Below are 12,081 nucleotides of genomic sequence, written 5' to 3' on the forward strand. Positions count from 1 at the left end.
TTTTATAATCTGTTTTTTTCCCTTACAAATACGAACAATTTTCAAATTTAAAAAAAGAAAAGAGATTTTATCAAAGGGATCTTCTTCAAAGGGATTCTGGAAAGCCATCAAATACTTCACATTTCAAGATCTGTTCCCAAGTACAGTATGGTTGTAAGCAATATGGATCTAGATGCACACAGAGCTGGCTTCAAATTCTAGGTCTGCCACTTGGCTGTCCCATCTTGGGCACACACTTTAACTACTTCTCACCCTCAGTTTCCCCATCTGTAAAAAAAAAAGGGCTTGTTGATTCTAGTGGCTCTTTGCTTTTGGTTTTGGTGTTTCTTACTAGCGTCCATTTCCAGGTGTTTCTGGTAAGAGCACCTCAGTTTTCTTCGGGGGAAACCACTGTTCTCAGTTCATGGGGTTTGGACGCACTGAAGCATCCTCCCCCAGATGCAGACATCAGGGGTTGGTGTGCATGTGATCCAAGCCAGGGCGGTTAGAGGCAGCCCTGGGACTCTTGCTGGATGAAGTCTTTCCCTTCAAGGTTACTAAAGGAGGAGGACTTAAGCCAGACCCGTTGGAACTATCACATGGAAAAATCTGGCCACACAGAAGGAAGCAAAGTTAAAAGATGGAGGCAAGATGGTCACACATCCTGGACACACCCATGACTGAAGCTTTATCTCCTTTGCACATCACAGTTTTATGAGCTAGTAAATCCCCTTTTATGATTAAGTGATATGAGCTGATGAGCTGGGATTCCATCACTCCAAATGGAAAAGAATTTGACCTATCCCGTAATAGTACCCACCCCTTAGATTGCTACGAAGATTAAACGAAATAACGTGGTGAAGTGCTTCATACGGTACCTGACATGTTTTAAGTCAGCATTAAATATTACTTGTTATCATCATTATTATTAAATATTAACTTAGATGCATCAGAAGCCTTCATTTTTCTCCAAATATTTTATGTCCATGCCCAAAATGGGCGAGGCAGAGCAGCAAAAAATTTATTTTAAGTGTCAATACCCTAAATTACTACAAACGAGGTTTGAAGTGTTTGTGCATTTTTAAAAGTTCTCAGACATTAACACCGACATCCATTAACCCATTCCTCCTGAGGGATGAAATTTGATACTTGAACACTAAGGCTTGTTACTTTGGAACCAGTGGTCAGACAACCCGGCTCCTTTTAATTCCCACAAAACTGGGATGAGGAAAAAGCAGAGCAAGGGTTCAAGCCCAAGCAGAGACACAGGCCCCTGAAGAGCACTGTCTGTGAACAAAATTCTGCGTTTTGGTGCCTGAGGACACCTCCTAATTCCTGAAAACTCTTCACTTACCCTCTGCTTTTCTGAGCTCGGAAACAATAGTTCTCTGCCCTTGAGTGGAAATCAAAGCTACAGACAGCCTGACTTCCAGGTCTCAAAGTCTCCAGAACAATCGCCCAACCCAACCAGAGGCAGTGAAAAGGGTCCTGTCCCATCTATTCCCGGAGCTTTCACTAAGGACCAGGACACTGGGGTTAGGGTAGCATTCGTTATATGTGGAAGCTGTCTTCATTTTCTCAAGACACAACCCAGGGAAAAGCCTGCCTAAATCCTTAGCTCTGGCTAACATTTGCTGAGACCTTCTCGTGTTGCAGGTACCGTGCCAGCCTTTGACTCACATCGTTTCATTTCCTCGTTGAACTTAGAAGAAAGCCTAGATTGGCTGAGGAGCACTGACTCATTCAAAGCCACACAGCCAGTCAGCTGGATCTAGTTAGGATTCAGTTTCTAAATAATAAAGCAACCATGGACACTAACGGTACTCAGAGCAGCACGTCACTTGCTGAGTGATTGCCATGAGCTGGCCCTGTGCTTGGTGTTTTATGTGCATTATTACAATTTTAGCTCTTTGGACCTCAGTTTCCTCTTGTATAAAAGGAAATCACGCTTCAGATTATGTGTTCTCTATTGCCTCCTATTTATGGAAAGCTTGGACTCTAAATTGTACCATGATGAATTTTTACCAGAAGATGACAGTCTTCTGTGTTGCTAAAAGAGGTCGGGGGGAGGGGCATCCAAACATCACCCTCAAACACACCACAGTCGCTCTTGGCTGCCAAAAAAATCACGGACTCCCAATAAAGGCATGAAGTCAAGAAACTCCTCTTTCCAGGGGGCAGTTTTCGAAATTTCGTCGTATGAGATAAATCAAGCTCTGGGGAAGATCTGGAGGGGAACATACAATGAATTCTGTCTTCAACTGAAGCCTCTTCTTTTCTTTTTTTTTTTTTAAATATTTTAAATGGTGGCAAGATAGATATAACATAAAACTTTACCTCTTGTTTTCTTACAGTAAATTATAACATGAAGAGAAGTACTTCCAAAGGAAACAAATCTGTTCTCAAATTTTCTTCCAATGACTCTCACCTATGGAGTTTCTAGGGAGATGTGTCAATATGGCCACCATTTACGGAATTTTCCAAAGGTGCTAAAAACAGGTGCTACATATCCACATCAGTCAGGACATTATGGTGGTGAGTGACAGAAACTCAATTCATAGAAGCTAGGACAGGGACGGGACAGTGGCAAAGGGCAGAAGCTGCCCTTGGGAACAACGTCAGAACCCACCCCCACCCCGGTTGCTGGATGTTGCTTCTCAGCCCTCCAGGTCATCTTGGGTCCATGAACTCTCCATGCAGACCAGCTTTCTCCACCTGGCAGAGACACAGCTGCAGCCACTAGAAACAGTTTTCCCTTATGCTGTCTCTGACCCCAATTTTTTAAATCCCTAAAAAAGAGGCTCTAATTTGGCTTAGGAACCTATCCCGGAATCACCTGCCACCTGGGACAAGGTCAGGTGCACAGAATGGCCGCTCCAGGGTGTGACGGACCTTCATTTCCTGTGTGCCCCCTACAGCCATTCCCCTCTCTCTCCATCAACAGCACTGAGGTTTTGATTCAAAGAACCATCTGGTTCTGTTAAGAGGATTCTGGATGCAAATAACAGAAACCTCAACTCCAGCGTGGAAGAGAAGGGACCTAGATCGGGCAGGCCTCTGGATCTGTGGATTCCAGGGCTCAGTACTATCCTCAGGGACCCATAGTCTCCTTCTTTCTCTACTCTACTGCCCAGAGTGATGACTTCAGCCAAAGCTGGTTTTCTAAGGATCGTGGTGACAACTGGGACTATTTATTTCCTTGTTCATATCTAGAAGATAAAGTCTTTTGTCCAATAATGTAAAATAAGTCCTTCTCTTCTTATTCTCTTCCCTTTTTTTTTTTTTTTTTGGTGGTACGCGGGCCTCTCACTGTTGTGGCCTCTCCCGTTGCGCAGCTCAGGCTCCGGACGCGCAGGCTCAGCGGCCATGGCTCACGGGCCCAGCCGCTCCGCGGCACGTGGGATCTTCCCGGACCGGGGCACGAACCCGTGTCCCCTGCATCGGCAGGCGGACTCTCAACCACTGCGCCACCAGGGAAGCCCCCGTTCCCTTCTTACGCAGGAGCTGACTGGGCCAGCTTGGGTCATGTAACACCTGTACACCAGTAACTATTGCCAGAGAAATGAAATTATGTCTTAGCCCTGGATATATAAAGTTTACACTACAACAGGGATGGGACTGTCATAGCAGGCTTAGACCATTGCCTGGAGGTACAGTTCACTGTCAAATTGGGGGTGGGGTGGGAGAATGGAGGTCAGGAGCCAAAGACAAGTCTATTACATCACCCTCACCCCAGTGGTTTAGGTGGTCTTGGCTTCATCCCTAACTCAGCGGGTGGCCCTTGCCTGGTTTACTTCAATTAGCTAATCCCATTCCACCCCTCCACTCCTTCCCATTTCCTCATCCACACTGTAGGCATTTAAACCAACCAAAGCCAATGAGATGGGAGAAAACTTTCGCTGGTGCTCCTAGGAAATAAAAACACTCCCTCATCCAGAGAAGCAAGATGAGCCTGGAGCATCTTGTAGCGCCCGAGAGTAAGAAAGTGCTCAGAAAGGCAAAACTGAAAACAGAAAGCCGAAACACAGTGATGGGGGTCTACCAGAGGAGCAGAGCAGCCAAGTGAAAGAGCTACTAATCACCAGACGGAAACAATTTCAGCCACAAAATAAAGTCATACTGGACTGTAACTCAAAGCACAAAATCAATATCTACCAGTCCATCCTGATTTATGACTGAATAACACAGGGGGGAGAACAAACACAACATCTCCCGCACAAAAGAATTCCATATCGTTTATATAGAGATACTCCGCCCTCAAGGCGGGGGAACACAACTCCGCACTCCTTAGGTGGGAGTTGTGCACAGTGACTTCCTTCTAAAGAGTAGAGTATAGTGAGGGGGGAAAGAGTAAGTCGAGAGTGGAGAAAGCTGACAAACACTAGCTCAGCCAGTGGCCAAGGTCAACGTTAAATCATGTCGGTAGTATACGCACTTGATAGGACGTGATGAAAACGGCACTTTACCTCTACGGTCTTCCTCCAGATAACCCATAACCCCAGTTATCACCATGAGTAAAACACCAGACACATTCCAACAGCGGAGTATCTTATATCTGACCAGTGCTCTCCAAAACTCGCAAGGTCATCAAAAACAAGGAAGACTTCCCTGGTGGCGCAGTGGTGGAGAGTCCGCCTGCCGATGCAGGGGACACGGGTTCGTGCCCCGGTCCGGGAAGATCCCACATGCCGCGGAGCGGCTGGGCCCGTGAGCCATGGCCACTGAGCCTGCGCGTCCGGAGCCTGTGCTCTGCAATGGGAGAGGCCATAACAGTGAGAGGCCCGCATACCGCAAAAAAAAAAAAAAAAGGGAAGTCTGAGAAACTGTCACAGCCAAGGGGAGCTTAAAGAGACATGACAACTAAATGTACTGTGGTGTCATGGATAGAATCCTGGAACAGAAAAAGAGCACTAAGTAAAAACTAAGGAAATCTAAATACATTAAACATTAGTAATAATGTATCACTATCACTTGATAAATGATAACAAATGTACCAGTGTAAGATTTTAATCAGAGAGGAAATTGGATACAGGCTATATGGTAACTCTCTGTACTACATACTCCCCAATTTTTCCACAAATTTGTTGTAAAAAATAAAACCTCTTAAAAAGAAAAACATTCCCTCTCTTAGAAGGATGTTACTATTAGAGATACTTACTATTTTCCTAAAGGGTGTAAGATTGTTTTGAATATTATTAGGTAACATGTAACTTAATAATATAAGTAAAGTCTTAGTATCAATACAGTGCTGGCACAAGGGGGGGTTGCTGCATTTACTCATTCATTAGCTCACTTGACAAATATTTATTGAGTACCTACTGTGAAATCATCTCTGTTCTAGGTGCCAGTGGTACATTGGTTAATAAGACATGAAGTGTGCATGAAGAGGGGAGGAGCAAACAAAGTAGGATTTTCATACAATGATGAGTGCTATTTTAAAAAAATACGAAATAAGAGTAAGGAGGCCGAAGATGATGGGCAGGGTCCTTTTTTCTAGGGCAGCTGGGAAGATCCCGCTGAGGACAGAATCTGAAAGCAGAGCTGAAAGAAATGAGGGAGCTAGCCACACAAGGATGTGAGCAAAGAACATTCCACCACAGGAAAAAGTAAACAGTGCTGGGGTAGGAATGAGTGCATTTGAAGGCCAGTGTGGCTGAAGCAGAGTGAGTGAAGTGGGGAAGGGCAGGACATGAGATCAGAGAGCTAAATGGGCTGAAATCAAACAAGGGTTCAAAGGCCACACTAAGAAATAGAATTTTACTCTGTATGATGGGAAATTAGGCACTGGAACCAGCAAAGTGACCCAGTTACATATTTAAGATTATTCCAGCAGCTGTATGGAAAATGGACTGTAGAGGGCGCTAGAGTGGAAACCCCAAGCCTGAGAGAAGCTACTGTAGTCCATGTGTCAAACTATGGTGTTTAGCTCAGTGGTAGCATGGAAGTGGTAGATATAGTGGGATTGGGGTTATATTTGGGGATAAAACCAAGAGGGCTTATTAACTGAATACACAGAGAGCGTGAAAGAGGGGTCTCACGGACCAATCAACAAAAATGAATTGGACAAGAATCAGGACTCACAGTGACAAAATATCATAGATGGTCCCCAAGATCTAGGGATCTGTAATGTGTTCTGGGGCGACCAGCTAATTATAGGATGGCCACAGACTTGGCATTCTGCTGTATAACATCATCCCTCTTTAGTGAGACATTTATTCAGGCTTGAACCCTCTAAGAAGACTTATCTCAGAGACCAAAGAGAACTGCAGGAAGAGCTGTCTCTTGATGAGCAAATACGCACGCTTCCTCTCGGGGCAGCTCCAGAGGCTGCCAAGTGTGTAATGTGTTTCTGTATTGTCTCCCCTCCCCCCTCCCCCAAATTCTGGGAGGGAAGCAACTCCATTCACCATCGCACACTGAGTACCTGCCCCAGGATACATGTGCAATAAACATTTGCTGAATGACTGTGGAATAAAATGACAGAGGCAGCCTAAGTCTCCCTTAGAAGTCATATTTTAAGAGAAAACAGCAATAGCCAGGCTAACACACAGACAAAGAATAAAGTTCAGGAGGGGGTTGAGGCTGACTAATCACTTGGAGCTCTAGGCTACAGCCAGTAAATGAGAAACAGTGATTTTGCAAGAGATGGCACAAAGGGCTAAGCAACAGTCATTGATGGGATTTTGCAGCTGAACTTGTTGATCTCATCACAGGACCATCAAATGTCAGAGCTGGAAGAGATCTTAGAAAACTTGTAGATCGACCCACATGTTTATAGATAAGCAAATTAGGGTGAAATGGCTCAGGACTAGAACCCAATCCTCTGGACTCCAGATGCCAAATTCTTTTTCCTATCACACAGATGGGCAGTTATATTGAACTTCCTCTTCCGTATGTAGGCTCAAAGAGGAGTTTTCAGAACAAGCTGGAGAGACAGTCTTCTGAAATCCGAAGTCTATACTAATATAAAATTCTCATTTTAGAATTCAGTTCCATGAAGAATAAATAATCCCTCTTGATAAACTTTTCCCCTTATCATTCAAAGAAAATAAGGCAGCCCATCATGGTTCCCTTTTTGACACGGCTGCCAGGAAGGTTAGAGCTAAATTTTTCTTTTTCTAATAAATTTATTTATTTATTTAATTTTTGGCTGCATTGGGTCTTCGCTGCTGCACGTGGGCTTTCTCTAGTTGCAGTGAGCGGGGGCGACTCTTTGTTGCGGGGCGCAGGCTTCTCATTGTGGTGGCTTCTCCTGTTGCAGAGCACAGGCTCTAGGCGCGCGGGCTTCAGTAGTTGTGGCTCGCGGGCTCTAGAGCGCAGACTCAGTAGTTGTGGCGCACAGGCTTAGTTGCTCCGGGGCATGTGGGACCTTCCCGGCCCAGGGCTCGAACCCATGTCCCCTGCATTGGCAGGCGGATTCTTAACCACTGCACCACCAGGGAAGCCCCGTTATAGCTAAATTGAACACTTAATCCTCATAACAACAGTGGCCTCAGTGGTTAAGAATATGCCTGCCAATGCAGGGGACATGGGTTCGAGTCCTGGGCCGGGAAGGTCCCACATGCCCCGGAGCAACTAAGCCCGTGCGCCACAACTACTGAGTCTGCGCTCTAGAGCCCGCGAGCCACAACTACTGAAGCCCGCGCGCCTAGACCCTGTGCTCCGCAACTAGAGAAGCCACCGCAATGAGAAGCTCGCACACTTCAACAAAGAGCAGCCCCTGCTCACCGCAAGCAGAGAAAGCCCGCATGCAGCAACGAAGACCCAACGCAGCAAAAATTAAAAATAAATAGAATTCAGATTTGGAAAAATTAGTAATTCAAAACAAAAACAGTGGCCTTAGTTTTTGTCACAAAGTACTTCTTTCCCACTCCTCTTTATGACTTTTCATGTTTCATAAGTATTTCAATGGCCTTATTGTATATGTCTCTGTTACTGTTAGACGTCTCAAATTTGTTTTGGAAGTCAGCCAGGTCTAAATCACCAAAAAAAAAAACAAAATAGAAGGAAGATTTCATTTCTCTTGTGCACTGGAACGGCTACTTATAGTGTGGTGTACGTTTTCAGATCCCACCCTTGACCTAAAACGCAGACATTACCTCCCGGCTTTATATTTATAGAAAGGAGAGCCCACCACACTACAGACTGCATACAAATGACTAGTTATAAAATTGTAGGGTCTGCCTGCTAACTAGGCAAGTCCCTGGAAACTTCTCCGAAATGAAAACAAGATGTGGAAGGAGAGTGCCATGCTTGCTGTGCTGACGTGGCAGGACTTCACTTACACCAGGACCCCGGGGGGAGCAGTGCAGCCTGGACTGAGGATGGTCAGCAGGTGGTGGACTGGGTCCCACCCAGCTCCACGCTTGCTGCCGACTACTCCCCAGGCTCGAGATACAAGATCACCGTAGCCTTCGTCTCTTCTGGATTCTAGCCATGTAAAGAGATTAAAGCGCTCATTTTCTGAAAACATGAGGCTTTCTTTTCCCTCCCTAAAATGAAATTCCTCCTAAACCACAAAAATTTAACCCAGGCAGGATTAGGAAAGCAACAAAGGCGTCCATGCAGAGATCTTTCCTCCTGCTCCCTCAGTGCTCTGTCGCTGTTTCTGTCCAGGTAGCAAAAGAAACGTTAATAAGTCCCTGAAAATGTCAACATCGCCAGAGGACGCTAGACTTTCATGTTTATGCATTCGAGCCTGAGACTTCCTGTGGCTTTTTTTTGTTTTTTCCTCTTTCCTGAGTTTGAAAATTTTGTTCTTTATTCTTATGGTGTTGCCCATGATTTCCATGATGATCTAAGAGATACGTTTAGAAGAAAAATGGCTTCAGGAGACACTGTTGCTCATGGAAATAGTCCTTCCCGAAAACAACCATTTGGATTCTGTTCATGATCTCTTCCGAGTCAGAGCCAATTTGCTCAGACAGAGACAAGAAAATGCTGCCCCAATGTTCCCAACACCTTGAAGGATGAAGACAGTTCCAAAAATCTATGATGTTTCTTCAGAAAAATTTCAGGAAAATTATGAATGCAGGCAAGCCTACTGTATGACACCTGCATTAGTACGAAAGGGCTCAACCTGTACCAAGACTGCTGGGATCTGTATCCTCATCGTGGAACCTTGGACAAATTGCTAAACCTTGTGTAATATTTTCCTCATCTGTAAAATGGAGATAATATTAGTGCTTACTTCACAGAGCAGTCTCTCAAAGTTTGGTGTGCATCAGAAACAAGAGGAGGGCTTGTTAAAACACACACTAGTGAACTCAACCTCTTGATTTTTGATTTCGTGAGCCTGGGTGGAGGAGGGGAGCGGTGAGACTCAGCATTTCCAACAAAGCCCCAGGTAACTCTGGTGCTGCTGGTTCAAAGAGAACTCCAAAAGAACCACTATCTAGGGTTATGGTGCAGATGGCGTAGTTAATGAACGTAACCTAAGTGTTAATGATGACTATTTTAATGTACTGTGGTTAACACTATGCCTTGTAAAAAGTTAGCTGTGATAAATGGTGTCCATTCTAATTATCTTCCAACTTGTCCCATCAACTTACAAATCACAGCAACTTTGTAGCTAAACCGTAATAGAATCCATTACAAGAAACCTCAGTACATAAGAGGGAAAACCCTATTAACTTCCTAACAGAAATATCCTTATTTTAAAGAGTGAATACATTCATAAGAGATTGTAAATGGTTCTAAATAGACTTAAAAGCAATTCTATACATCACTGGGGGTTTTTCCCCTAAAACTTGTCCATACCCATCTGTACATTTCTTACCAGGCAGAAGAGAAACAAAAGCTGACACAGCTACTTACTAGGTTTCCTGACTTTTCTCTCACTTACAGTAAAAACGCCAAACCAAATTTAGTCATTACGGTGAAAAAGAAGTCTTCCACTCGTTTCAAGTAATTAAGGAGCCCAGCAAATGTGGACGTTGCAACTGGCAGTTAGAAACATCAACAGTCTCCGAATGGTAGAGGAAACAGAGGGCTACAAGACAAGGGGATTTTTAAAAAGCTCTCCACAACAAAGGAAATGAACGCAAATCCCTAACCTGCGGGTGTTCCAGCAAACCTAAGGCCAAAGATGAAAAGCTGTGGCGGGTTAAGCTCTGTGCAGATAAAGAGGATATCAAACAGAATGTCGAAGGCTAAGATGTTTTCCTTGCAGGGCTCTGACCACACATGAGTCTGAAAAAGAAGGAGGAACAGGGAAAGCCCCACGCTTCCAAGGAGAACACTTCTTAGTACACTCTGGTCGAGAGCCTCTTCTGTTCTAAGCACAGGGGGAGATTCGCGGTTCAATGAGAGGCAGCCAGTACTTAGTAAACATCTAACTTTTCCAACTCAATCAGATCTAAGTTTTTGGTAGATATTCTCCAGTGAAACATGAGAGTTAGATAAAGCATTCTTAAATCGTGATGGCTATTGAGAAATTCGACAAAGGGCGCATGTTTGCAAGAACGCAAAAAAAAAAAAAAAAGCCTTTGCCCTGACAGTTAAAAATGTACCATGCAGACCACTTTCCCTGACACTTCTCTTTTCAAAAGGTACGTGATGACCAGCACTGCGCTGTTAACAGGACTCCACGAAGACGGTTTTTCATTTCTAGCGGGGAAAGAAAGAAAAGTGGGCAGCCCGTGGGTGAACTTGGAGTTTGTCCCTCCAGCCCACAGCCTCCCATGGACCGGACACGGGTGGAAGGAGGGAGACACGGGTCCGCGGATGGGATTCTGGGGCTGCCACGACTCACCTCACCAACTTCTTCAGGCTCTCGGCGCCCCGACGGCTGGCTCGGGGGCGCGGACGCGGAGGCCGGCGCCGGCGAGCGCTCTGGACCGCCCCCGGGAGGGCACCCGGGCCCGGGAGGCGCACGGGGGCCGGCGCGGGGCGGCGCGGCGTGGCGGACGCGGGGCGAGCGAGCGGCGCGGGGGGCGCGGCGCGGCGGGCGCGCAGGGACAGCCCCGCGAGCAGGAGCGCGGCCAGCGCGAGCAGGAGCAGCGCCGCCGCCTTGTTGCGGAGCTTCATGGTGCGGCGCGGCGGCGGCGGCGGCGGCGGCCCCTGGGCGGCGCGGCCCCTCTGCGCATCGCGGTGCGCCGGGCGGCGGCGGCGGCGGCGGTAGCGGCGGCGGGGCGAGGGCAGCGGCGCGCCACGGCCGCCTCCTCAGCCCGCCAGCCGGGGACTGGGGTCCGCGCGGCCGACGGGCGAGCGGACGCGCGACGGAGGAGGAAGGAGGGGAAGGAGGGGGAGGCGTGAGCCGGCCCGAGGAGGGGCAGCCCGCGCCTACCGTACTGTGTGGAGTAGCCGCCCGTTCGTCCGCCCACCCGCCAGACGCCAGGCGCTCCGTCTTCAGGTAGGGCAGCCTAAAAACCTCTCACCTCCTCATTCATCCACTCATTCATTCATTCGTTCATTCATTCGTTGTCTCCCATTCCGTTCCATTCCCTCGTTCACTTCCTCAGTTCCGTCACTCATTCACTTACTCTCCCATTCCATCTTCTCTTCATCGGATTCTCTCTTATTCCATGCATTTGCCCCATCATTTATTTTTACCCATCTATCCACGCACTCGTGCACCTACCCATACATCCAATCAGGCAGGGACGTCTCTGTCCTGTTTTCCCAATGCAGGGCCTGGCACTCGGTGGGTACCTGTAGGATAACCATTCCAGATCCACGTTGTCTAAACAAGTTACAGAGTGAATTCTAGAGTCTGGGTTTGAAATCTGACTCTGCCGCTCATGATCTAGGCTAGGTGATCATGAGCACGTGGCACACTTTCTTGAGCCTTAATTTCCTTACATGCAAACTGGGATTGTATTGCTGCTGTCCGCAGAGCCATTGTGTGGACATTACATTAGACAAAGCATCCGAAGAAACTCGCACAGTGCCTGGCTCACAATTGGTGCCCAATAAAACTCTGTGATAATTAGTACAATAAAACAGAGCTTGTCATATATACATAAAAGCACATTTTTTCTTTCTGACATAGATTTGATATAGAGTAATATTCACAAGCCAGTGTAGAAATGAATGTTTCTGAGACTTTAACAGCCGCAATGACCAGATGAAGTTTCCAGAGTTTCCCAGCTCTTCTTCCAG

The 12,081-nt window shown here is 46.6% G+C and overlaps 1 protein-coding gene across 1 annotated transcript in view; it reads right to left on the bottom strand.

The window, feature by feature from the left end:
* Positions 1 to 11,147, bottom strand: part of GXYLT2 (glucoside xylosyltransferase 2) — an 84,647-nt gene extending 73,500 nt beyond the window's left edge. The window contains exon 1 of the mRNA XM_032650301.1: positions 10,733 to 11,147. Coding sequence (XP_032506192.1) covers positions 10,733 to 11,007 — 275 coding nt within the window. The 5' untranslated portion in view covers positions 11,008 to 11,147. The remainder of the gene's footprint in view (positions 1 to 10,732) is intronic.
* Between the last annotated feature and the right edge of the window lie 934 nt (positions 11,148 to 12,081).

Source organism: Phocoena sinus, chromosome 11 (genome assembly GCF_008692025.1).
Source record: "Phocoena sinus isolate mPhoSin1 chromosome 11, mPhoSin1.pri, whole genome shotgun sequence".
Taxonomy (NCBI): Eukaryota; Metazoa; Chordata; class Mammalia; order Artiodactyla; family Phocoenidae; genus Phocoena; species Phocoena sinus.